We start from the raw sequence: 22,963 nt of genomic DNA, 5'->3' as shown, positions 1-22,963 counted from the left end.
ATCCACATGATTATAACTCAAGTCCAAATATAACCCCACATTCTCTACCACCTTGAAGTCAACCATACGTCAGACCTGCACATAGACCGGGCTTTGGTTGTGGAACATCCATGTACATACATCGGACTTTGGGTTGTCTTCTTTGTAGCCCTACCTGGAGGATTTATTTGGTCTCAGACCTGCAGCTACTGTGGGACGCCATTGCTGCTCCTGCAAGTCAACTCTTCATGGCTCCAGTTGCAGTAGTGCTCCCTTGCAACTTGTAACATCATCATGGTCACCTCATCTTTTCACGAGTATTGTTGTAGTAGTATCGTACCAGGACCTAACTGTAAATGCAATACAAATAAAGGTTGTGTCCAGGAGAGGACATGGAGAAATTTCCTCATTTACAATTTAGTAGGGGTGCAGGGCGGCGCCCGAACCCGTCCCGCTTCCAATTCAATGGCAATAGTTCTAGGCAGATTGACGTGCGTCACATTAATTTATACTAGCTGTGTACTAGCTTGGCTGTTTTGCGGGACGCCGTCCTGCACCCCTACAACTTAGTATCAGAGCCCCTCTCCTCTCTCCATCTGTTCAGACCCCCTAATGAAACCATGGCCATTAGGCCGGTAGAGATGACGAACATATTAGAGGGGAGCAAGAACTGGCAAGGTTGCTCCTGAGCTGAAGCTGAAGTTAATGTCAAATGAGGTCGTCGAGTTAGACGGGAGCAAGAACTACTTGAGTTGGTCTAAGGGCCAAGCTGATCCTTGGGACAAAAGGAGTGGAACACCACTTGCAGGAAACCTGTGTTGAACCTGTTGATAAGATAAGTACTAAATGGCGTATGTGGAATAGCACTAGTTCAACCATGGTTGCATGGCAAATGGTATCTGTTTCACCATATCCATCGCTAGGATGGTGGAGGCCAACACAAATGCAGTAGCAACTAGCAACATGGGAGACATTGGAAACCATTTACTCTTGGAGCTTGGTGTGATGATGATGGTGGAGGTCCAGAGAAAGGTGGAGGCACTGAGGCAGGAAGAGAAAATTGTCCTGTAGTACCCAAGGGCGCAACCACAGCCGCTGAACACTTTGCTAAGCCAACTATGCCCAGGCGGGTGAAGGTACTTAGGCTTAGGCTTAGGGTGTGTTTGGCAGCTGTTCCCACCTGAGCATAGTTGTTCCTCTTTGAGACATGCCAAGTCTAGACATGCTGGGTACATGCATGTGCAGTTGTTTGGTTGTGATGTATGTGTTGAGACATGCTCTGTCGAGACTGTTTGGTAGCCTGTATCTGAGGTAGGCTGCATCAATAAAGTTTTTTATGCTAATACAATTTCGAACAACATTTCTACATTTCACTAATAATTCAAGCAATAAAACATCACCGTTTCAACATAATCTGAACAATGAAAGATTTATTTCGGCTATATATAAATATGAAGAAACAATTACTAGATTCATATCTCAGCATATTGGAGCAATAAACATAATCTCAGCAATATAACATCACTAGATTCATATTACATAGCTTTATTGGATTCCAGTAGAACAATAACAATTGCATAAAACTAAAGAAATCGATTTCTTCTTGTGCTTCAGTAGTGCTGCTACTACTACTGAACCTACTGAACCTGACGAATGCATCATGCAGCAGAACTATTACCAATTCCAATCAAAATCAAGAGGAAGGAACAAGTGAAACGGAGTGAGGAATGGATCAACAGGGAGTGTGTGAGGTGCAGCGGCGGCAGCATCTCCAGATCGAGGACCACTGTCGGGCACTACGGCGGCACATAGCGCGGAGCACGCGGTCGACCTCCATCCCGTTGACCGGCAGCAGCAGCTCGTTGGCGAAGTCCTGCGCCTACTGCGGACCCGCGTCACACCCGCGTCCGCCGTGAGCACAGCCCCGCGAGGCCTCCCGCCATTCGCCGTCGCCATGGGGGTGGACGAACTGGCCGGAGCTCAGGCATGGCGGCTGGACGGGGAGGGGGAGAGGGTTAGTGGAAGTTAGTAAGGAAGGGAGGAGGGAGAAGTAGGTGAAAGAAGGGAGGAAGGGTGGAGGCGCTACCTCCACGGCGGCGGCGACGAGGTTGAAGAGGGGCGGCTAAGTCAAAAAATTGGGGTCACGAGGGAGAGGCGGGGTTGGGGAGGGGTGGTCGTTCGAGGGGGTCGTGGGTCGAACGCAGCCTAGCTGACCCCGGCTCGCCTCGCTGGGGGTGCTCGAGCGAGCATAGTTGAGGGCCCTTTTTGCATCGGTTGAGCATAGCCCACAGGAGCCCATGCACCTTACCAAACAGCGAAAAGTGGGTTCGATGTTGAACTTTTAGGCTCATGCACCCTCCATGCAGGCTACCAAACACACCCTTAGGCTCTTGCTTCCACATACATACAGCCACATGTAGACTGGATTGTAGCTTCGGAAGCTTCTAAGCATGTTACAGGTTCCCTTGATGCTTACTCCGTCCACCCACGAATAAGTGTACATCTAGCTTTTGTCCTAAGTTTTAAAACTTTGACCAACTTTTTAGGGAAAAGTAGCAGCATTTATGGCACTAAATTAGTATCAGTAGATCCGTTTTGGAATGTACTTCATAATATACCAATTTTGTGTCATATGTTACTACTCTTTTCTATATAGTTTTTCAAAAATTTAAAACTTTGACTTAGGACAAAAGCTAGATGTACACTTATTCGTGGACGGAGGGAGTATAAAACATATATCCCACTTACTCGAAAACAATTCAGATGGCTGATAGAACATGCCAACTGTTAGATATATGCCCTAGAGGCAATCATAGAAGATTATATTTCAGTATAGCCATGGTTTATTGAATGTTCATTGAATAATATTACTAGTATCCATGGTTTATTAGATGTTCCTTGAATAATATCAGTTGATAGATATATGCCCTAGAGGCGATCATAGTTGTTTGTGAAACTAGTCCCTAGTCGGAATTCATGTGAGGACACATGACTATTAGACTAGCACATGCATAAGTTGATGGTCATGTTTCACGTCATGGAACAAATAATGTCGAATAAATAATGTTGACACGTGATAAGGAACATGAGGTTCCACTAAAGGAATGTGCACCCCCGGTCTAATACCTGCAATGCTCTTCGTCCCAGAATAAAAACATCCTGCTTATACAAAAGAAACACAATAAGCTGACCCTTGCGCAATTGAGTATATTTTAACAGGGACATCGTAGGCACCTACTGGAAAAAACGAAGAACCGCCGTGTCTGTTCCCCTCTCCAGAAGATCACACCCCAAGTCCCCAATCAAAAAAAGGTGAGCGAGAACGGCAAGACATGTATACAAGGAGGTAGAAGGGTTTGTTGTACTCGGAGTAGCAACCTAGCTTTCGGACCAGATAGAACAATAAAATCGTCCTACTGAGACCCTCCTCTTTCTCGCTAACTTATGAGTCTTTTTTCACATGTGCCGAAAAACAGCACCTCGAAATCTCGAGGCATGCCACAATAAGACATTCCTGGAACACAACTAGTGCTTCAGCTTTGGTATCAGACAACATTCAAGGAGAGGATGGGAGCGCTAAGAGGTAAACTACCCTATACTTTCATCCCTACCTTCGGTTGGAAAATGATTGCCCTCGGATAGCTGACAAGAGTGAACCAGGTAAAACGTATTGCAGGCAAACTAGCCGTGGAGCGAAATCGGGTATTGTAAGAGCCTTGGGATGGCATCGAAGCCACAACAACCCACTCACGTTCCTCATGGAACATTAACCACCAAAACCTAAGTATCCTTTGCCCTTACGCTCAGGTGGCCTGGGGCTAGGAGGAAGTACTAGATACACGCTCAGGCATCACCAAGAATCCCAAGGTAAAATTTAAACTCTAGTAATCTTTCCTACTTATAAAGGTTGGAGTTGGTGGTGAGTTCACATGTGGGATCACACAAATAAACAAATGCACTGCCCACATGTGGGAGTAGCAACCTTCCAAGAGACATAAATAAACAAATGTTACTTCTACTAGGTGTGGGAACCATCCCAAGTAAACAAATACACTGCTACCCTAATCTGATAATAACATTCTTATAGGAACACAAATTATAAATGCAAGTATGCCTCCAATTCAAAATCATCGCCGTGATTTTAGTTCCTCTGCCCAACAAACTCTTTCGGTTCCATGTCATAGCAGAAGAGGGCAAACAAATTACAATTCAATGCGGCGATAGATTTTTGTCCTCCTATCTAATCTTTGATCTTGTGCATTCAACTTACTCACGCCCATTCTCCTATGTCCCAATTTCAAAATGTATCTCGCTAGAATCTTGCAAAGGACCTACTATGGTCGCTCGAGACTCTTTAGCGACTGCAACATGATCTTCTGTTATATTCGCACTCTTTTTAATCATGAACCATGCAATAGGCGCAAGACACCATCATCTTATGATGATCTCCTAAGCCATTGGTGATTCATTGTTTTTATGGCTTCGTAGCAACGCACGGGCATTGTGCTAGTCTAATTAAAATACAAGTGTGCGTCATTAATATTAGATTAGCAGGACTTGACGGCCCTTACCACAAACCCTGCTTCTACACAACGATGACCCGCTCGACAATACCCTTGCGCCAAAGATTGATAGCCCAGGAGGGGCATGCTAGCTCAAGTTGGAAAGGTTGATGGTTGGATGGGCCTCCAAGATATAGCGGCACAGGATGCAAGCATGGAGCGGTCTAACCAATGCACGTCGCCCAAGTTGCTTGAGTCCCACAGGGGCTCCACCTAGAGAGTAGAGACCAACGCGAGACAAGAAGGCGGTGCGTTGAGAAGGCCATGATACCTACAGCGGCCAGCTTTCGCAGGTCTACAAGCAAGGTTTCGAACACTCATTGATGAAAGCCAATGATCGCCATTCAAGAATCTCCACCAGGGGGCTTGAACTAAACTCACTTACTAGTGATTGGCCCAAGCGACAGTAAAACCACTATGATCGACATGAAGACGCTATTGGCAAGCCTCCGACGTCACCGCCATAGCACCGCCACATGCAGTCCCCCAAGACAGCACCTCACCTCATGATAGGCCACAACTCTCCACCCTGTCGGATCAGGACACGACAACCAAACCAAGCACCAGCGACACCCTCTGCCATGCGAGCGACTTCCCATACAAAACCTACACCACCTCCACATATGGAGCAAGCCGAGCAACTCAGACGCCTGCAGCACCAGCCAGCCAACCACCCCACAACCTACAACGTCCAAACCCACCCTAGCCTTACCTCCTATTAGCTTGGTGCATGGGTGAGCCCCACAAGGAACAGCCACACACCACCATGAACGCGAGCCCCATTCATACACCACCAACAACAATATCAAGATGGAGTTCAGCCTGTGAGTTTTCACGATTTGAAGGGGGGGGGGGGTCGCTCTATTGTAACTAGTATTACCCACGTAGGGAGGAATATGTGCGTGTTGTATACAAATAAAGGACTTCCGATTTAGGAACACTCTTTAATGTCACTTTTGTTTTAGCGGGTCATGAGTCATGACCAAGAAACCACTGGCTTCGCTTGGTGGTAAATTTGCGGGCTCAATTCCTACTGGATGCACGCGAAATGAGTTTGAACTCATGTTTAAACAAGGAAATGTACAATTTATCTTCTTATCCCGACTTGAGGTAAGGGGCCAATGGAGTTCGAGGTACCAATCGAATTCAATTGATTATGTCACTCCGCATTACTATAAAAGGCAGCAGCTTACTTAGTAGCTCAACATATGAACTCTTTACCTCCTTATGCATTCATAGCACAAGACTTCACTACTCAATCTGCTTTATATAGTCAATAACTCAAGCATTGTATACATCATTAGTCCGATTCTTTGTAGGAACTACCCATAATAACAAACTCAAGTTTTTACTGGCAACTACATACAAGAATTTGCATCTTGGATAGGGTCAACCTGCGCAGCATAAAAAACTTCTACAGGAAAGGAAAAAGGACCTCTTACTAACAACAGCTCTTGGCGTTAACGGAAGGGTGTCTACTGGGTCAGTTGATGGATAGTTGGTTAGTGGTAATTATGCCACCATATACCACCCTGATCAATACAGGACAACAGCTATGGATGCTTTAGCGAGTGAACTAGGTTGGTGGGCACTTTCACCATTCAGCCAAGGATGCTTTAGCAAGTGAACTAGGTTGGTGGGTGCTTTCACCATTAAGCCATGGATGCTTTACCGAGTGAACTATAGGTTGGTCGACGCTTTCACAATTCAGCCATGGATGCTTAGCGAGTGAACTATAGGTTGGTCGACGCTTTCACAATTCAGCCATGGATGCTTAGCGAGTGAACTAGGTTTTTATTTGAGAGAGAAGTAGGTTTTTAGCAGTATTCCTTCTCAAACTTCTATTTCTTCGATTAAGAGATCTGGAATACAAAGAACCGGAGAACATCATGCATGGGAGAAGATTTAGGGAAAGGTACCCACCTTTTAACAGGAGAAAGGGCAAGTCATTAGAGCAAGCATAGTTAGATACAATATACTATCATTACCGCCTGGACAATTAGACAGTCAACCCATAACCGCAACAACCCAATTCAAACCTCGGCTTTCGCAACAACAACAACAACAACAACAACAACAAAGCCTGTAGTCCCAAACAAGTTGGGGTAGGCTAGAGGTGAAACCCATAAGATCTCGTGACCAACTCATGGTTCGGGCACATGGATAGCAAGCTTCCACGCACCCCTGTCCATAGCTAGTTCTTTGGTGATACTCCAATCCTTCAGATCTCTCTTTACGGACTCCTCCCATGTCAAATTCGGTCTATGCTTAATCTCTTCGACCTTCACCAGGAGTTGGTCTGCTCCGTCCTTGATGCATTTGACTTGGCCAACATCGCAATTAAAATAAATTTAAAAAATCCTCCTTATGCCCACGTTTAGGCCTTATCGAGACACAAGAGAGGGGGTGTTAAAGTATTTGTGGATTGCCCAACCTTCCCCGTCCGATCGATCTTTTGGTTATACTGGTTGGTGCATGAGATTTAAATAGCAAAGTCGTCCAAAAAAAGAGCAACAGTTATATAAACCGTAGTTATTTACACCAAGTAATTAGCTATAGCTTTGATAGCATTCAATCTTATGTATAGCATAAGAATCACTTCCAGGGTCTAAATACCTCTTGAAGAAGTAGAAACAGTTATCTAAGATATAATTCTCAAATCACATATTTTCATCAAGTAACTAGATACTCTGTCATGATCTCAGAAAAAATACCTGTTTAGGTGCAGGATCTTTGTCTGACAGATAAAGATATATTTCTCGACAAAGTCCAATAAGCTCTGCACTAACAACGGCATTCAACTCAACAGATAAGCCCTGTATTATAGAAGAAAATAGATCGTTCCCAACAAACTGCCTCAGCTCAGCCCGGTTTGTTGCAACAGCAAGGTGAATCAATGCACCACAAAAGGGTATTACTTTAGTCACTGCTTCACTATCTGTCCAACTGAACACTTCAACAGTTATTCTCAAAGCAGGAAGGGCAGTGCCAACATTAAGCATAAGAAATCTGCAAATGATTAGTACCAGTCAATCTTTGTTCATTTGTTGAGATGTTACTCGATGAAATTTAAGAACTAAGGTAAACACATATATGTGGCAAGAAAATTTTCCAGTACCCAGTAAGAGAGCTGGAAGCAAATGACTCCAGACTTTTAAGAGAAGAATCAATCCGGTTGACAGGTCCAAGTTGTTCCAAAGATGGAAGTCCACTGTTCAAACCAGGTAATGCTAAAACCCAAAGCACAGAACAAACTTCACGAGTCAAGTCTCGTAACAGCTTCTCTTCCATCACCTCAACCTTAAGTTCTGACCCAGAAAGATTACCGAAGCTATCAGGAACCTTAGCTCGTCCCTCGCGTAGAAGACTGGACCATGAATAATCAAGAGCTTGCTGACAATGAACAAATATTGGCTGCAAAAGGTTCGCTGTCCATATCTGCCATAGTTCAGCAGGGCAATATTTAACCAAAGGAACAACAGCAAGGTGCATGAGTTGGCGCAAATGACGAAACTCCATAACTTGCACATTCTCCATAAGAGCAAGGATGACAGAGGAACCATCTATGCATCTGAAAAATGCCTCACCAAGAGTAGCTGCTAATCCTATAAGATTGTACCTGTAGTATGGTATTCTCACTTGGGTCAAAGATAGATTACAGGAGCAATGGCTACTTAACATGCAAGATGAAAATTTCTGGTAAGCGTAGCTCAACTGTTCTCGTGTCATCAAGGATTATCAGAACATCAAATTGATGAACAATATAGATGGTACCAATAATGCTCTTTAAGATTGAATGGGGAATCAACTTAACTTCAAAAATACAAAGTGAATATTTGCAGTACTCTAATTAAGAATCCTTACCCACTGTCACGGACGCCACGTAACCAGTTTCTTATGTTATTTTCCTTAGACTCTCCCTCCCTTTGAACATCCAGTAATCCATCAGCAGGTGCAACCTGGCCCTTGGTAGGTTTACTTGTCTCTCCCAGGAGACTGGCCTGCTCCGAGATAGTCATGCTTTTGGCCGCTTTGATTTCTCCTGTCAGCGACTGAGCAAATGGCTCAGCCCAAAGTGCATGTATACATCTCAGCAGCTGAAGATTGGGCAACAAAAGGGAAACAGAAAGTATCAGATTAACCTATGTATAACGGCTAAAGAGAAGTTAATGTTCTGGTGAAGAGCGTGTATAGTCAGCCACCACACTACTGAAGATCATCCAACAAAAGAGACAAATAAAAACTGAGTCCAAACTATAGTCAGTCATCAGATTACTCAGTTCATAAGCTACAGAAGAATTAATAAAGGATCCTGATTATAAAACTTCCATCCTTGATGTCTTGTCCTTATTATCTAAGCTGATACAAACAATGTGTCAAATTACCCTTAAGAGAGGGGGCAGAATCCATGATAGATGTGAAGACATCGGATGCAGATAACCAGTTGCTGTTGTTGTGGTGATGGCTGCTTGCGGAGCTGTTGTAGACCTTTTGGTACCGCTCCGTTTGAGTGCCTTCTCAAAGAACGTAACCGTGTGATAAATTGACCACATAAATTGGGTGTCAGCGAACATGTCTGTCAAACCAGATGGGTCAGACAAGTATGCAGTTTGCCATTCCACTTGGGTCCATGTTTTGTTAAGAGGTTCAAGTAACCAGGCCAGGACTTCCTGTTGCTGTTGAATCCTACAAAGATGTTAAAATATATGAAACTAGTGGAAGCAACATCATGTTATCATAGTTGCGAAAATATGTGAAAAAGGTGTCATGGCGAAATACCCAGACGAGGAGGCCATAATAAGAAATGCTTCACATAGGTGATCATGCTCAGCCCGTAGTAAGCGGCCCTCTCCTTGAAGGTAAGCCATGGTATCGGCAATGTTCTGCATCATTGGCAAAGCACTTTTAGCAACCAAATTTCTGAAAGAAAACAGATGCGACAGTGAACTGCATTCTGTAAAGCAAATATACATGATGCATGCCGAAATAGGTTAGAATGCAGATCATTCTAATCCAGTTCACGTACTTTTTTCCACCTAGTTGAAGGCTGGCTACAAAGTTCATCGACTTATAAATTGCTGCTAGAAGGCCAGCAAGGCGTACAACGTACAGGGCATGCGGTGATGTGTGAATCATGTCCAAGAAATAAAGAAAATCTGCTGCCAGACGGCCAGCAAGGCGTACAACGTACAGGGCATGCGGTGATGTGTGAATCATGTCCAAGAAATAAAGAAAATCAAGGTAAGAGTCAGCCAGAGGAGAGTCCAGGAGGTGGACGAACTGAATCAGGAACTTGAGTTAAGAGACAGAATTAGGAAGATGACTTGGGAAGAGTTCAGGAAGCATGTATCAAATACATGTTTCAGGATGTTTCCTGATTAGAATACAGCAGGTCAAATTAGGATGTGGTAGTGTCAGCTGTGTAACTTTTGAGGGAATCAAGCAAGAAGAATCACTCTATTCTTCAATCATACCCTATGTATACCTCTCCCCTTGCAGCCACAAGGTAAGGTCCGCACCACTATAATTTAATGGTATATCTTTACAAATTGACTGAACTATACCAAACTGGACGGCCATCAACAGAAATCACCTACACGGCGAGCATGTTTTCCACATTTATACTTCGAGATTATGAAAACCCAACTATTCTTCTTCTGCAAACTGGCTTATCCACAAAAGATAACTTTAATCCAAACAACACAAGTGCAATTAACAACTTCAAGATGGTACTGTAAGTAGCCTGTCATAGATTCGCAAATAGATATAATCTGCCATAGCCTCACAAACATAGTCTGCGTACAAATGTTTTTAAGGACGCGGTAACCTAAGGCGAGCACCCACCGTCCTGATGCCTAGGTGTCATAATTGCAAGGCTTAGCTTGCGCTTGCCAGGGTGCCTTGCCGCCTAAGCGTCACCGAAGCATCTAAGGCGGGTCACCTTAAAAACAATGCTGTGTAGTGCAGACCTTTATGTAAGATCAAATGGTATTCCTTCCGTTCCAAATTAGTTGAAGTTCTAGCTTTGTCCTGAGTCAGACAAGTTAAAGTTCGACCAACTCTATAGGAAAATGTACTAAAATCTACATATATATTACAAAAATATATGTTAATAGAGAATCAGCCAGTACCGCCATGCTAGCGCTAGGAGAAACACTGTCAACTAAGCACAAGCTAAAGGACGTGGCAGATTAGCTGGTGCCAGCAGGAGCTTGCGTGCATTTGAACTTGGAGTATAGGCTTGGGTGTGTGCTGGATACAACAACAACAACAAAGCCTTTAGTCCCAAACAAGTTGGGGTAGGCTAGAGGTGAAACCCATAAGATCTCGCAACCAACTCATGGCTCTAGCACACGGATAGCAAGCTTCCACGCACCCCTGTCCATAGCTAGCTCTTTGGTGATACTCCAATCCTTCAGGTCTCTCCTAACGGACTCCTCCCATGTCAAATTCGGTCTACCCCGCCCTCTCTTGATATTCTCCGCACGCTTTAGCCGGCCGCTATGCACTGAAGCTTCTGGAGGCCTGCGCTGAATATGCCCAAACCATCTCAGACGATGTTGGACAAGCTTCTATTCAATTGGTGCTACCCCAACTCTATCTCGTATATCATCATTCCGGACTCGATCCTTCCTCATGTGGCCACACATCCATTTCAACATACGCATCTCCGCCACACCTAACTGTTGAACATGTCGCCTTTTAGTCGGCCAACACTCAGCGCCATACAACATTGCGGGTCGAACCGCCGTCCTGTAGAACTTGCCTTTTAGCTTTTGTGGCACTCTCTTGTCACAGAGAATGCCAGAAGCTTGGCGCCACTTCATCCCTCCGGCTTTGATTCGATGGTTCACATCTTCATCAATACCCCCATCCTCCTGCAGCATTGACCCCAAATACCGAAAGGTTTCCTTCTAAGGTACCACCTGGCCATCAAGGCTAACCTCCTCCTCCTCACACCTAGTAGTACTGAAACCGCACATCATGTACTCGGTTTTAGTTATACTAAGCCTAAACCCTTCCGATTCCAAGGTTTGTCTCCATAACTCTAACTTCCTATTTACCCCCGTCCGACTATCGTCAACTAGCACCACATCATCCGCAAAGAGCATACACCATGGGATATCTCCTTGTATATCCCTTGTGACCTCATCCATCACCAATGCAAAAAGATAAGGGCTCAAAGCTGACCCCTGATGCAGTCCTATCTTAATCGGGAAGTCATCAATGTCGATATCACTTGTTCGAACACTTGTCACAACATTATCGTACATGTCCTTGATGAGGGTAATGTACTTTGCTGGGACTTTGTGTTTCTCCAAGGCCCACCACATGACATTCCGTGGTATCTTATCATAGGCCTTCTCCAAGTCAATGAACACCATATGCAAGTCCTTTTGCTCCCTATATCTCTCCATAAGTTGTCGTACCAAGAAAATGGCTTCCATGGTCGACCTCCCAGGCATGAAACCAAACTGATTTTTGGTCACGCTTGTCATTCTTCTTAAGCGGTGCTCAATGACTCTCTCCCATAGCTTCATTGTATGGCTCATCAGCTTAATTCCACGGTAATTAGTACAGCACTGAACATCCCCCTTGTTCTTGAAGATTGGTACTAATATACTCCGTCTCCATTCTTCTGGCATCTTGTTTGCCCGAAAAATGAGGTTGAAAAGCTTGGTTAGCCATACTATCGCTATGTCCCCGAGACCTTTCCACACCTCAATCGGGATACAATCAGGGCCCATCGCCTTGCCTCCTTTCATCCTTTTTAAAGCCTCCTTGACCTCAGACTCCTGGATTCGCCGCACAAAACGCATGCTGGTCTCATCAAAGGAGTCGTCCAGTTCAATGGTAGAACTCTCATTCTCCCCATTGAACAGCTTGTCGAAGTACTCCCGCCATCCATGCTTTATCTCCTCGTCCTTCATCAAGAGTTGGCCTGCTCCGTCCTTGATGCATTTGACTTGGCCAATATCCCTTGTCTTCCTCTCTCGGATCTTGGCCATCTTATAGATGTCCCTTTCGCCTTCCTTCGTGCCTAACCGTTGGTAGAGGTCCTCATATGCCCGACCCCTTGCTTCACCAACAGCTCGCTTTGCGGCCTTCTTCGCCATCTTGTACTTCTCTATGTTGTCTGCACTCCTATCCAGGTATAGGCGTCTGAAACAATCTTCTCTTTAATCGCCTTCTGGACATCATCATTCCACCACCAGGTATCCTTATCTTCGCTTCTCCTTCCCCTGGACACTCCAAACTCCTCCAAGGCCACCTTACGAATGCAAGTCGCCATCTTCATCCACACATTGTCCGCATCCCCTCCTTCCTCCCAAGGGCCCTCCTTAATGACCCTCTCCTTGAATGCCTGAGCTACCTCCCCCTTGAGCTTCCACCACTTCGTTCTAGCGACTTTGGCACGCTTATCCCGCTGGACACGAATTCGAAAGCGGAAGTCAGCAATCACCAGCTTATGCTGGGGTACAACACTCTCTCCAGGTATCACCTTACAGTCTAGGCACGCACGCCTATCTTCTCTTCTCAAGAGGATGAAATCAATCTGGCTGGAGTGTTGGCCACTACTAAAGGTCACCAGATGTGATTCTCTCTTTCTAAAGAGGGTGTTAGCTACAATCATGTTGTAGGCTAGAGCAAAGCTTAAGACATCTTCTCCTTCTTGATTCCTGATGCCATAGCCAAAGCCCCCATGCGCCCCTTCAAAACCTGTGTTAGATGTACCCACGTGGCCATTGAGGTCTCCTCCTATGAAGAGCTTCCCCCTAATCGGTACACTCCTAACCATGTCTTCCAGGCCTTCCCAGAACTCCCTCTTGGTGTTCTCATTGTGGCCTACTTGCGGGGCATACGCGCTGATAACATTGCGAACCAAGTCCTCAACTACCAGCTTGACCAGGATAATCCGGTCCCCACGTCTCTTGACGTCTACCACTCCATACTTGAGGCTCTTGTTGATCAAGATGCCTACGCCATTTCTGTTTGCAGCTGTCCCCGTGTACCACAGCTTGAAGCCGGTATCCTCCACCTCCTTCGCCTTCTGTCCTCTCCATTTGGTTTCTTGGACGCAAAGGATATCAACACCTCTCCTCACCGCTGCATCAACTAGCTCCCGAAGCTTCCCTGTCAGAGACCCTACGTTCCAGCTACCTAAGCGAATCCTCCTAGGCTCGGCTAGCCTCCTTACCCTTCGCACTCGTCGAGTCAAATGCGAAACCCTTGCTCATTTTCCACTACATCCGGGCGCCGATGTAGCGCGCCACTAAGGATGCGACGACCCGATTCTCGCTCACTTGCCACCGTATTCGGATCAAGATACGGCGCGCCACCTGGGGGGTGACGGCCCGGACCTTGCCCATTTTCCACCACACCCGGGTTCCGATGTGGCGCGTCGCTGAGAGGGTTACGCCCCAACGAAAATCTTTTGGGTTTCATCTCCATAAGAGTGGCTGAGTTTTTACGTTGGCTCACCAAGCCTATCACAACCCTCCTCCTTTACCCGGGCTTGGGTGTGTGCTGGATAGTGGACTTTTTGTGATAGCCATTGAGGCCCATGGCCCTGTAAAGATGGCACTATAAAATGTACTAAGAAGAGATGACTCGATACCTAATGAAATGACAAATCATTGCCTCGTCTCTCTTCTCTGTTCTTCCCCTGGTTCAAATCCTTCCCTAGTCCCTGATCTGCTGGATAACCACGGCAAGGACGCTAAAGAATCTAATGAATGTTCTATATACTATATGTTGATATATTTTTCTATAGGCTTGGTTAGACATAAATAAGTTTGACTTATGACAAAAGTACAACTTCAATTAATTTTGAGCGGAGGGAGTAACAGAAATCAATTGTGAACAGAGCCTAACCTTCATATGAGGCAGAAGTGCTTTATCAGCAGCTCTTGATATGCGAATGAATGATGAGCAAATCTGTAACCTAGCTTGCCGGGAATTATTTGATGGACCCTGTTGCTACAACAAATGACACAAAACTAGAATTAAAACATAGAATTGTACCAAAACAATTTAAATAGAGTGAACAACAGAAGGGAGATAAAATGCATGAAATGGTCACACGTGGAGATAATTGTTGAGCTCAATATAGCATCAGCATATTAGGATTGAACTGGGTGAAGGATTTACATCCAGCATAACATCCTCACCGAATAACAACATCAGGGTAGTTCATTTTATTTCACTGCCACGACGAAAATGACAAAGTACCTGAATTGTAATCGGGAGAGATGTCAATAGTTCAAAAAGCTTGTTCACAACACTAGCAACTACATCTGGATAATGTCTCAAGTACAGACCCAGAGAATCCAAATAATGACCATGAATAACTATGAGGCTAGGTTCTGTCCACTTCAAAGAAAGAAGCTGCTGAAGTAAGCCTGGTTCACAAGCAGAAGAAAGTAAGAGCGCTGTAGAACCAAACAATAAATCAGCCATAAAACACAGATCAAACCTTCAAAAGTCCTGTGAATTTGGAATTTTGCCTCATGGTCAGTCTTTGCATAATCACCCGAGCCATCAAATATGGCACTAACAACTGTTTCAAGCCCCAGCTGGGCACCTACCATAGCGTCAAGATCCTGAAACAGATAATTAGATAAAAACATGAACTAGAAGGTTACTTTCTTTGAGATAAAGTGGCAAAAGACAAATCATTGAGTTGAAGTGGTAAATGTATGCAGGTATTCGACCTGGGGGGATTTTGTTGTTTGATTAGCATCTCCAGAAACAACATTTATTCTCTGTACAATGTTTGCTGCAGCAATAACAGGCCTTTGAGAAGCAATAACTCTTATGAGATCCAGCTGCAGGAAGAATCAAAATACGTGTTTAGTAAAAAGCATCATATGCAGGTTTTATCAGAACATACAGTAAGTAGACTTGTGGCAAATATATTGCTGTTACCACAAATTACAAGGCTAAGCTGAAAGGATGAAAAACGATAACAAGGCAGTAGGCAAATGAATATGATATGCTCGAAGGTAAATGATTACAACTAGCATGCCTTGCCTTGGCACATGTACAAGGTATAGCTGATAACAATTAATAACCATGTCTTTTTAATAGGCATCCTATGGAACCCATGACCTTCTGTTAAGTGTCTCGATGAGAAGATACTACCACGCCACCCATCATTCATTTTATGAAAAAACAATTTCTGATTCCTGGGCTCCATCTTTAACATGGAAGAAATTTGCTCATTCAAAATAAACAGATCAATTTGCAACTGTGGAAATTCTGCACTTTTTTAACATAAAGGAAAAAGGAATTGATTTCATCCAGATAAAATTTTGACACTGAACTCGAGCAAGTCAACTATAAATTGCGGTAATTCAGCATTTAACTAAAATAACGACTTTTAGGTTACGGAATTTTCAATTCAAAATTCAGCTCTCAAACAGAAAACTTTGGTTTCACCTGGTAATTTTTTTTAGCTTCGAATAGCCCACAAAAGGGCAGAGGTCAAAAATTATGGTGCAACAGATCAAAAGGAGGCATATGTAGGGGGCCATTAACAGCACGAGAAGAAGCAAGGCAGCTGTGTCTAGGGTTAGGAAAGAAACCAGATAAGGGAAACAGGAAAGGTGGTGTGCCGTGGAAACATGGTGGCAAACGAGCCAGCGGTTGAGCAAGTAGGAGGATATGACAGGTCGAGAAGAAGAGGAAAACACAACGTGCGAGCAACAGTACTGGACATCCACAAGGCCATAGCATCCTCTACCCAGAGGACTGAAGTCATGTGTGGACATTGATGTTAAGAGCCCGGGAGCATCTATTGGAAAATGATACCACAGCGCAACAGAGCAAGGGGGCATTAACGGCACCAGGGAAGAAGCAAGGCAGTTCCGCGACAGTCGAGCATGAGTTTCATCTAGGGTTTCGGGTAGATGGAGAGAATGGCAGGTGGAGAAGAAGAGGAAAAAACGACGTGCGAGCAACAGTACTGGACACCCATGAGGCCATGACATCCTCTACCCAGAGGATAGATGTTACGATCACAGGCGTATCGACTGGCGGTGATGCCGTGGACTCCACAATCTCCTTCACTGAGGTTAATGGACATACATAAATGTAAACCACGTGAATGTGTTTCAGTAGACAGTTATACTAACATTTGACACAGAAAAGTTTTATTTGATTTTCACTAATTGTCCGAACAAATATGGCGAAGGCAAATACTGAAAATCATTGACGGCAAGGGGCAAGGGCCATATAGATGCCAAGAAAAAACAAGACATACCAATTTGGTACGATAGTTGCTGAAGTCACTCTTCCCCTCGAGCTCTTCATTCCATAGTTCCAACAGACTTGAAGATGAATTCGCACTTTTCTTAAGCATTCTTTTGAAAGAAACGTCCAATAGTGTACTGTATATTTCATCGGTAATAAATAATGACACCCCTTTTTTCTCCTTCTCAGTTGAACTGACACCAACAGAACCCAAATTTCCAGCAGGAGAGGTGTCACCAGAAACACGAGCAACAGACTTAGCTTTCGATGGTTCCCTCAATGCCACCTAGATAAATTTTGTGTTAACTTCTTCAGAGTTAAAGAACAACCTGGCACGCGTTTGAACTACACAAGAGACCAGATGCATACCAGCCAAAACAACAAAGATTGGAAATGGAGTGCAATCCTGTAATGTTGGTAATATTCCAGCATCTGTTTGGAACAAAAACAAATTAAACACAAGAAAGTGAACAGCGAGAACCAACTGGTAACATGTAGAGATCTTCGTGTTGATGAGTATTGAAGACATGCACAAACTCAATACAATATCCAACTAGTCATCTGGTGACAAGTCAGCTAGCACTTGGACAAAATTAGAAGGTAAGATGCTACGTAGAACTAATCATTTGGAGGGGTGCATTTGGAAATGCTCACTTGTTGTAGGAAGTGTGAAGTTCTAGCTCCATCAACCAGTATGCACTGCATGTTAGAAGAACCTAGAGCAACTACTGTCTCGCAAATACAAACTCCAAACTCGTATTCACTTTCATCAATAGCCATGGGCTGCATCCTAGATTTGGTTAAAAATTCTTGGGAGATGTTCATCAACACCTGGAAAATGTTGCTCATTGCTGCATCATACTCGCAAACTGCGACATCTGCAGGTCGTTTTCTGAGCTAGGTTGCATTGCACAAGCAAAGAACATGTCAGAAAAGGCACCCATAGAACGAGCTTTTAGTTATGAATGCATCAGTGTTACTATACCTCTGACAAACTATTTTAAAGAACTCGCAAGCAAGGAGGCGAAAATCACTGTAAGAAAGCAAGGACCCACATCTGCAAAATAGGAAGGCACTTGAGATAAATGAGATAGAACATAGTGAAACCTTGAGAATCAGATATTCAAGCCAACAGACCCATGAATTAAACCATATTTGGCAAGATCTGTTACAGGAGCCCATTCAGCGTATGCATTGATGGCATTTAGAACAGCTGTTACTGTCCCTACATGATGTTTAGCCAACTTCATTTGCTGCTTCGTGTGCTCGTTTAAAGCGGCTACAAAATGTTTCTCAACTAGCTACAGAAGAGATATCAGAAGATTCTTAAGTTAGCATGTCCTGTACATGGTGCCCCAAATTTGCTAGACAAAGTGAAGACAAACTTACAGAATATAACAGAGGTAGAATTTGTGGCAGTGCCTCGGTAAGGCCACGCAACAGTGCTCGTCGTTTATCACCTGTTGAATGTAAGTGGCAATTTATAATAAGTAAAATGAACATGTTTGTCATATATATATATATGAGAGAGAGAGAGAGAGAGAGAGTTTCAAACAATGACGGCAGAGAAACTGCAAAAAACAAAACTGACCTTCTAGATCCTCGTTGTGAACAGTGATATCCTCTGGAAGCCACCTTAGAATCATAGAACCTAGCTCAGCCTACCAGTTATAGACAATACAGTTACAAGATCCAAAATGGGGTGATCAAAGCACAGATCTTTTGCTGCAGTACTGTGAGAAACATACCTCAACAGGGCCAGTGTTAGACAGAGAAACAATAGAGGGAAGTAATGTATTTAACAAAGTAACCCCCTCTCTTCTAACTACCTACAGAGATAAGATAATTGCTAAGATATAATAACTGAAGTACAACAAATATGAAGAGAAAAGAACACATGAAAAACCTCTGCTACTAATGCAGCTGTTTGACTCTTCAAAGCCCACTCCTCATGAGGACCAATAACCTCTGACAACAAATTGATGGTCAAGTTAGCAAATTCATTTCGTTCTGCAACACTGAGTTCCTCCCATCTCAATCTCACCAAGTGCTGTATACATCAACAAGATAACCATCAGACAAGGATAGCGGCAAGAGACAAACAGCTTCATATGTAAAAGAACTGCATTGAACTGTCCCTAATTCAATCATTGCAATGGAAATGACTGATGAGGTCAGGCCATAGTTGTAGTTGGCCTGTTTGAGTCATATTTAGAGTAATATTTACTTTGTACCATTAAGTTGATCACACACACGGTTTTCCTCTACAAAAAGCTCCTAGCCTGACACCATAACTAAGATAAGATAACGTTGTGAGTTGGGACAACAACTTGTTGCCATGCCCCACGATGCACAACATATGTGCTGTGAGCACATATGCATTTGCAGGAAAAAAAATGACGTTCATATTTTATATAGATATAAATCTCAACTGGGCAACATATACCGGTTCATTATCCTAGAAAAGCCCCAGGCTGAAAATTTTCCCTAGTTTGAGCTTTCAGCTACATAAAAAAAATCATTTAGGGCCAGTGTAACTGGATTATAAAATTATATACGGCTAGGCACACAGCTTCTGGTTACCTCACTCTCCTAGACCATATCACACTCACCAATACATACATGGTTATATCTTTGGGTTTCATCCTAATTGTTTCCAATACATGTCCACCGTGAGATCTCAAAGCATTCACATTTGACCTGGCATGGTTTCTGTTAAAAGTTGCCTCATCAATAATCTAAAGCAAGGCATCAATAGGGACGAGTAGCTATGACCTTCCTCGTGGCTCGTGCGCGCACACAAAAGAGAAGAGAAGGACTTAACTGTAGACACCAACATGTATACAAGTGTTACTACCTCCATCCGGGTTTATTAGGCCCCCTCGTATTTTGACAGAGACTTTGACCATCTATATAACTAATAAAATATATAAAGTATAATCTACAAAAAGTGCATTATTGGATTTGTATTTGAAAGAGCTTTCAGACGGTATAATTTTTGTGACATATATTTTACATTTTATTAGTCAAATTTATAGGTCAAACTTTAGCCGAAAATAAGAGGGGCCTCATAAAGCCGGACGGAGAGAGAACACACCTAAAATCCAAGTGTTACTACACACCTAAGATCCAAACATTCACCACCAAAAATCCAACATGTATAGACACCAACATGTATAGGAGAAATTAACTATCTGACGGGACGAACGTCAAAACATTCATTCTCCACCTAAAATCCAACTGTTGCTACACACCAGATTCCGCATGGAACTAATAGCCTAGTAGGAGGACTGTGATTTGCCTTCATAGAAGAGATGTTACGATCACTGTTCCAAATATAGGTCAGTTAACTGCTATTCGGACCCCTCCCGATATGAGAACGTGCTATTCGAGCCATTAACTGTTAGGTCCAGTTAATTTGTCTGACAAGCCGATTTTTCAGCTGTCAGGCCGACTTAACGGCTGGGCCAATTAACTGCTAGGCATTTTTTTAGCCCAAAACTGGCCTGAGAATGCCGCCACTCGGATTTGAACCGAGATGCTTGAGCACTGCTTCCTAAGGGCAGCGTGTCTACCAATTTCACCATGGCGGCTAACTTCAAATAATAGGTAACGTGTTCCCTCCCTACTGTTCTTGATCAGAACATCAAGGCAACAATTTTCCTTGTTGCTATGTGGCCTAGGATTGCATATCTAGACACCTAGTACACTGCATGTTGCTATATACCCTAGGATATATAGGTATGGCCCTAGTTAACCTCCCGACAAATGGGTTACTGATAAATTCAGTTAAATGGCCAATTCGCCGATTAATCCCTACTCAGCACCCGACCGATATGGTACCAGTTACCGATATCCTGAACATTGGTTACGATGCATGCCAGCAAGCACAGAAATATAAAATAATATCTGGAAGTAAACTATTGAGTCAAGTTCTTTCCTAGATTATTAATCAAAGAATTCTGATGTCTCAAATCAATACACAGCTTCTAAGGCAGCGTACACACTAACAGAACACCGATTCTTAAAAACGTCAAATGCTACGTTGTTTTTTCACTTGGTTGTTTTGACTACCAGAACAGAACACACTCAAAGCAACACCATTTCCAAATTATTGCACTACAGTGATAAATTCACCAATTTAGCATACCTCATTGTGCAAACATTTGAATATTTGCCACTAAAAACTGTTACCAATTAAATATTTACCGAACCAGGTGTTTACAGCACACCATCAGAAAACATCAAAGGGTAGTAAAAGCTGCATGAATTCACATTTACAACTTAAGGTAGTTCTGCGTTTAAATATTTTACGCACAACTTCTTGTACCCAAGAATGGTATTCCATTATTCTACACTTTCAAGATAGTTCTTTGGATTCATGACAAACTGTGCAGATATTTTCCTATTTTGCCTTGTCAGCATTATATGAGATCACTAGTCACTTAGACAAATCTGCACCACACTATTCCTCTTACACCTACCACATCAATCACTTGCAACAAATCTACTCACATACGCTAGAATAATTTAGATAGAAAGGGTTTACAACTTTTTAATACATTAACATGTTTCTATGGTATATTAATGTGTGTTTTCCAAGTCTGCATATAATCCATTTCTAACTTCTGCAATATGCATGCAATTGCCCCCGTTACATAGAAGTGCATGCTGACTGATGAGCAGTGCATGATTTGTATAAGGCTAGAAGCAAAAAAAAAAGAACAACCTTAAATTCAACTGCTTGCATATCTTTATGTAGCTTACCGTCCGAATAGTTTGGGTTTCTAAAGCAATCAGGACAAGATCAATCACTAAGACCACAATTTATAAGATGCAGAGTTCACCTGCAACATTTTAAACCCATGCAGTCGGATCTCTGAAGCCTGGTGCTTCCGGACCAATAGAAAAGATGTGCTCGCTAACGCTCGGACATCTCCACTTTTGACCTGCAATTGGCAAGTCTCACTGTCATGCCATTGGCCCCCAACAGCATTACATCTTTAGCAATGGAGCACTACAGTACAAGTTTTTTCTTAGTATTACAGAAGATTAGCAATGGACCACTACAAGTTTTTTCTTAGTATAACAGAAGAAATGTGCATAGAAATGGTAGGGAATTCAACTATTTGATCAGAGGATTGGCCTTGTCCTGCCAAATACGTGCAGAACAGAGCCGCACGGATGCATCAGCGTTTCTGTCAAAAACATTCGAGGCAGCTCAAAATAGGAAACTTCGAAATCTTAAGTGCCCGGGTAACGACACGACGGCAGCACCACCAACGTCAGTACAGACACAGAAGCACCAATAAGAACGGGGATTTGGAGGAGGACGGGACTAAGCACGGACCGATTCGAGATAGGCGAAGGCGGCGTTACGGGCGTCGGGAGAGGATCGCCAGTCCATCGCAGCGGAGATCGCCGCAGCCACGGAGTCCGCGGCAGGGTCCGCGGCCATCTTTGGATGGGGTATTCCTTCTGGAATGCGAAGGGGGACTAGCGGGAGGTGGATACCAGGGTACGGGGGCGGGGCATTGGCGTGCGGAGCCGGGGGGGTGCTAGGGTTTCCGTGCTCGTCGCGGCCGGAGATGCGTTGCGTGGGTTTAAGGGGAGGAAGTAGAGAGAGAGAGAGAGTGGGTGAGTGTGAGGGAGGAGGACAGGCTAGGGTTTCGGTGTTCGTCGCGACCGGAGATGCGTTGCGTGGGTTCAAGTGCGGAAAGAAGAGAACTGGCCCAGAGCGTGGAATGCGCAGCAGGACAGCGCAGGTCGGTGGTCGTCGCCTCGTCGGCTCGTGGGTCGCGGCGGTCGTGTGGCCCGTTTGCCTCGGATGCGTCGTGGTCTTGGGGCGGGTGCGTGTTCTTAGAACTTGCTCAGGATATGATTACTTGTTCCTACTAGTTGAATGTCCGTGCGTTGCCACGGGTCAACAAATGAATCTATGACAAGCCCTGGGCTACAGCTCTTGGGTCATCACATTGTCCTTTGGTATATTGTCACCCTGCTCCGAATCTGCCATATTTTCTTCAAGTCCTGCAAACTACCGTTGCTATTCCCAGCTAGAAAATTGCACGAGTTTTCTCCAAGTATGCCAGATTGCCAAACTCATTCCCAATGTCACTAACTTCATATGGCTTGCAACTGCACACCACAACATTCGAGTAATTCAA

At 43.9% G+C, this 22,963-nt stretch overlaps 1 protein-coding gene across 4 annotated transcripts in view; it reads right to left on the bottom strand.

Moving 5' to 3' along the window:
• LOC123078365 (protein HASTY 1) overlaps positions 1 to 22,558 on the bottom strand; it is a 24,069-nt gene extending 1,511 nt beyond the window's left edge. The window contains exons 1-21 of one of the 4 annotated variants that reach the window (XR_006437387.1): positions 22,147 to 22,558; positions 21,644 to 21,745; positions 18,703 to 18,846; positions 18,545 to 18,625; positions 18,388 to 18,457; positions 18,186 to 18,256; positions 17,934 to 18,097; positions 17,782 to 17,853; positions 17,451 to 17,688; positions 17,166 to 17,228; positions 16,807 to 17,082; positions 15,257 to 15,370; positions 15,019 to 15,145; positions 14,775 to 14,944; positions 14,418 to 14,522; positions 9,321 to 9,424; positions 8,927 to 9,227; positions 8,406 to 8,638; positions 7,660 to 8,160; positions 7,256 to 7,550; positions 155 to 329 (exon numbers count right to left, since the gene is read on the bottom strand). Coding sequence is in view for 3 of the 4 variants with exons in the window: in XM_044500846.1 (XP_044356781.1) it covers positions 7,256 to 7,550; positions 7,660 to 8,160; positions 8,406 to 8,638; positions 8,927 to 9,227; positions 9,321 to 9,424; positions 14,418 to 14,522; positions 14,775 to 14,944; positions 15,019 to 15,145; positions 15,257 to 15,370; positions 16,807 to 17,082; positions 17,166 to 17,228; positions 17,451 to 17,688; positions 17,782 to 17,853; positions 17,934 to 18,097; positions 18,186 to 18,256; positions 18,388 to 18,457; positions 18,545 to 18,625; positions 18,703 to 18,846; positions 21,644 to 21,745; positions 22,147 to 22,254 (3,339 nt within the window). In the remaining variant the exon portion in view is untranslated. The remainder of the gene's footprint in view (positions 1 to 154; positions 330 to 7,255; positions 7,551 to 7,659; positions 8,161 to 8,405; positions 8,639 to 8,926; positions 9,228 to 9,320; positions 9,425 to 14,417; positions 14,523 to 14,774; positions 14,945 to 15,018; positions 15,146 to 15,256; positions 15,371 to 16,806; positions 17,083 to 17,165; positions 17,229 to 17,450; positions 17,689 to 17,781; positions 17,854 to 17,933; positions 18,098 to 18,185; positions 18,257 to 18,387; positions 18,458 to 18,544; positions 18,626 to 18,702; positions 18,847 to 21,643; positions 21,746 to 22,146) is intronic. The other 3 variants (XM_044500848.1, XM_044500847.1, XM_044500846.1) reach the window with 3 other exon arrangements.
• Positions 22,559 to 22,963: the final 405 nt, after the last annotated feature.

The sequence above is a fragment of the Triticum aestivum genome, chromosome 3D, assembly GCF_018294505.1.
Source record: "Triticum aestivum cultivar Chinese Spring chromosome 3D, IWGSC CS RefSeq v2.1, whole genome shotgun sequence".
In the NCBI taxonomy this organism is placed as follows: Eukaryota; Viridiplantae; Streptophyta; class Magnoliopsida; order Poales; family Poaceae; genus Triticum; species Triticum aestivum.
The sequence above is the reverse complement of the archived record's forward strand: the minus strand, read 5'-3'. Positions and strand labels throughout refer to the sequence as shown.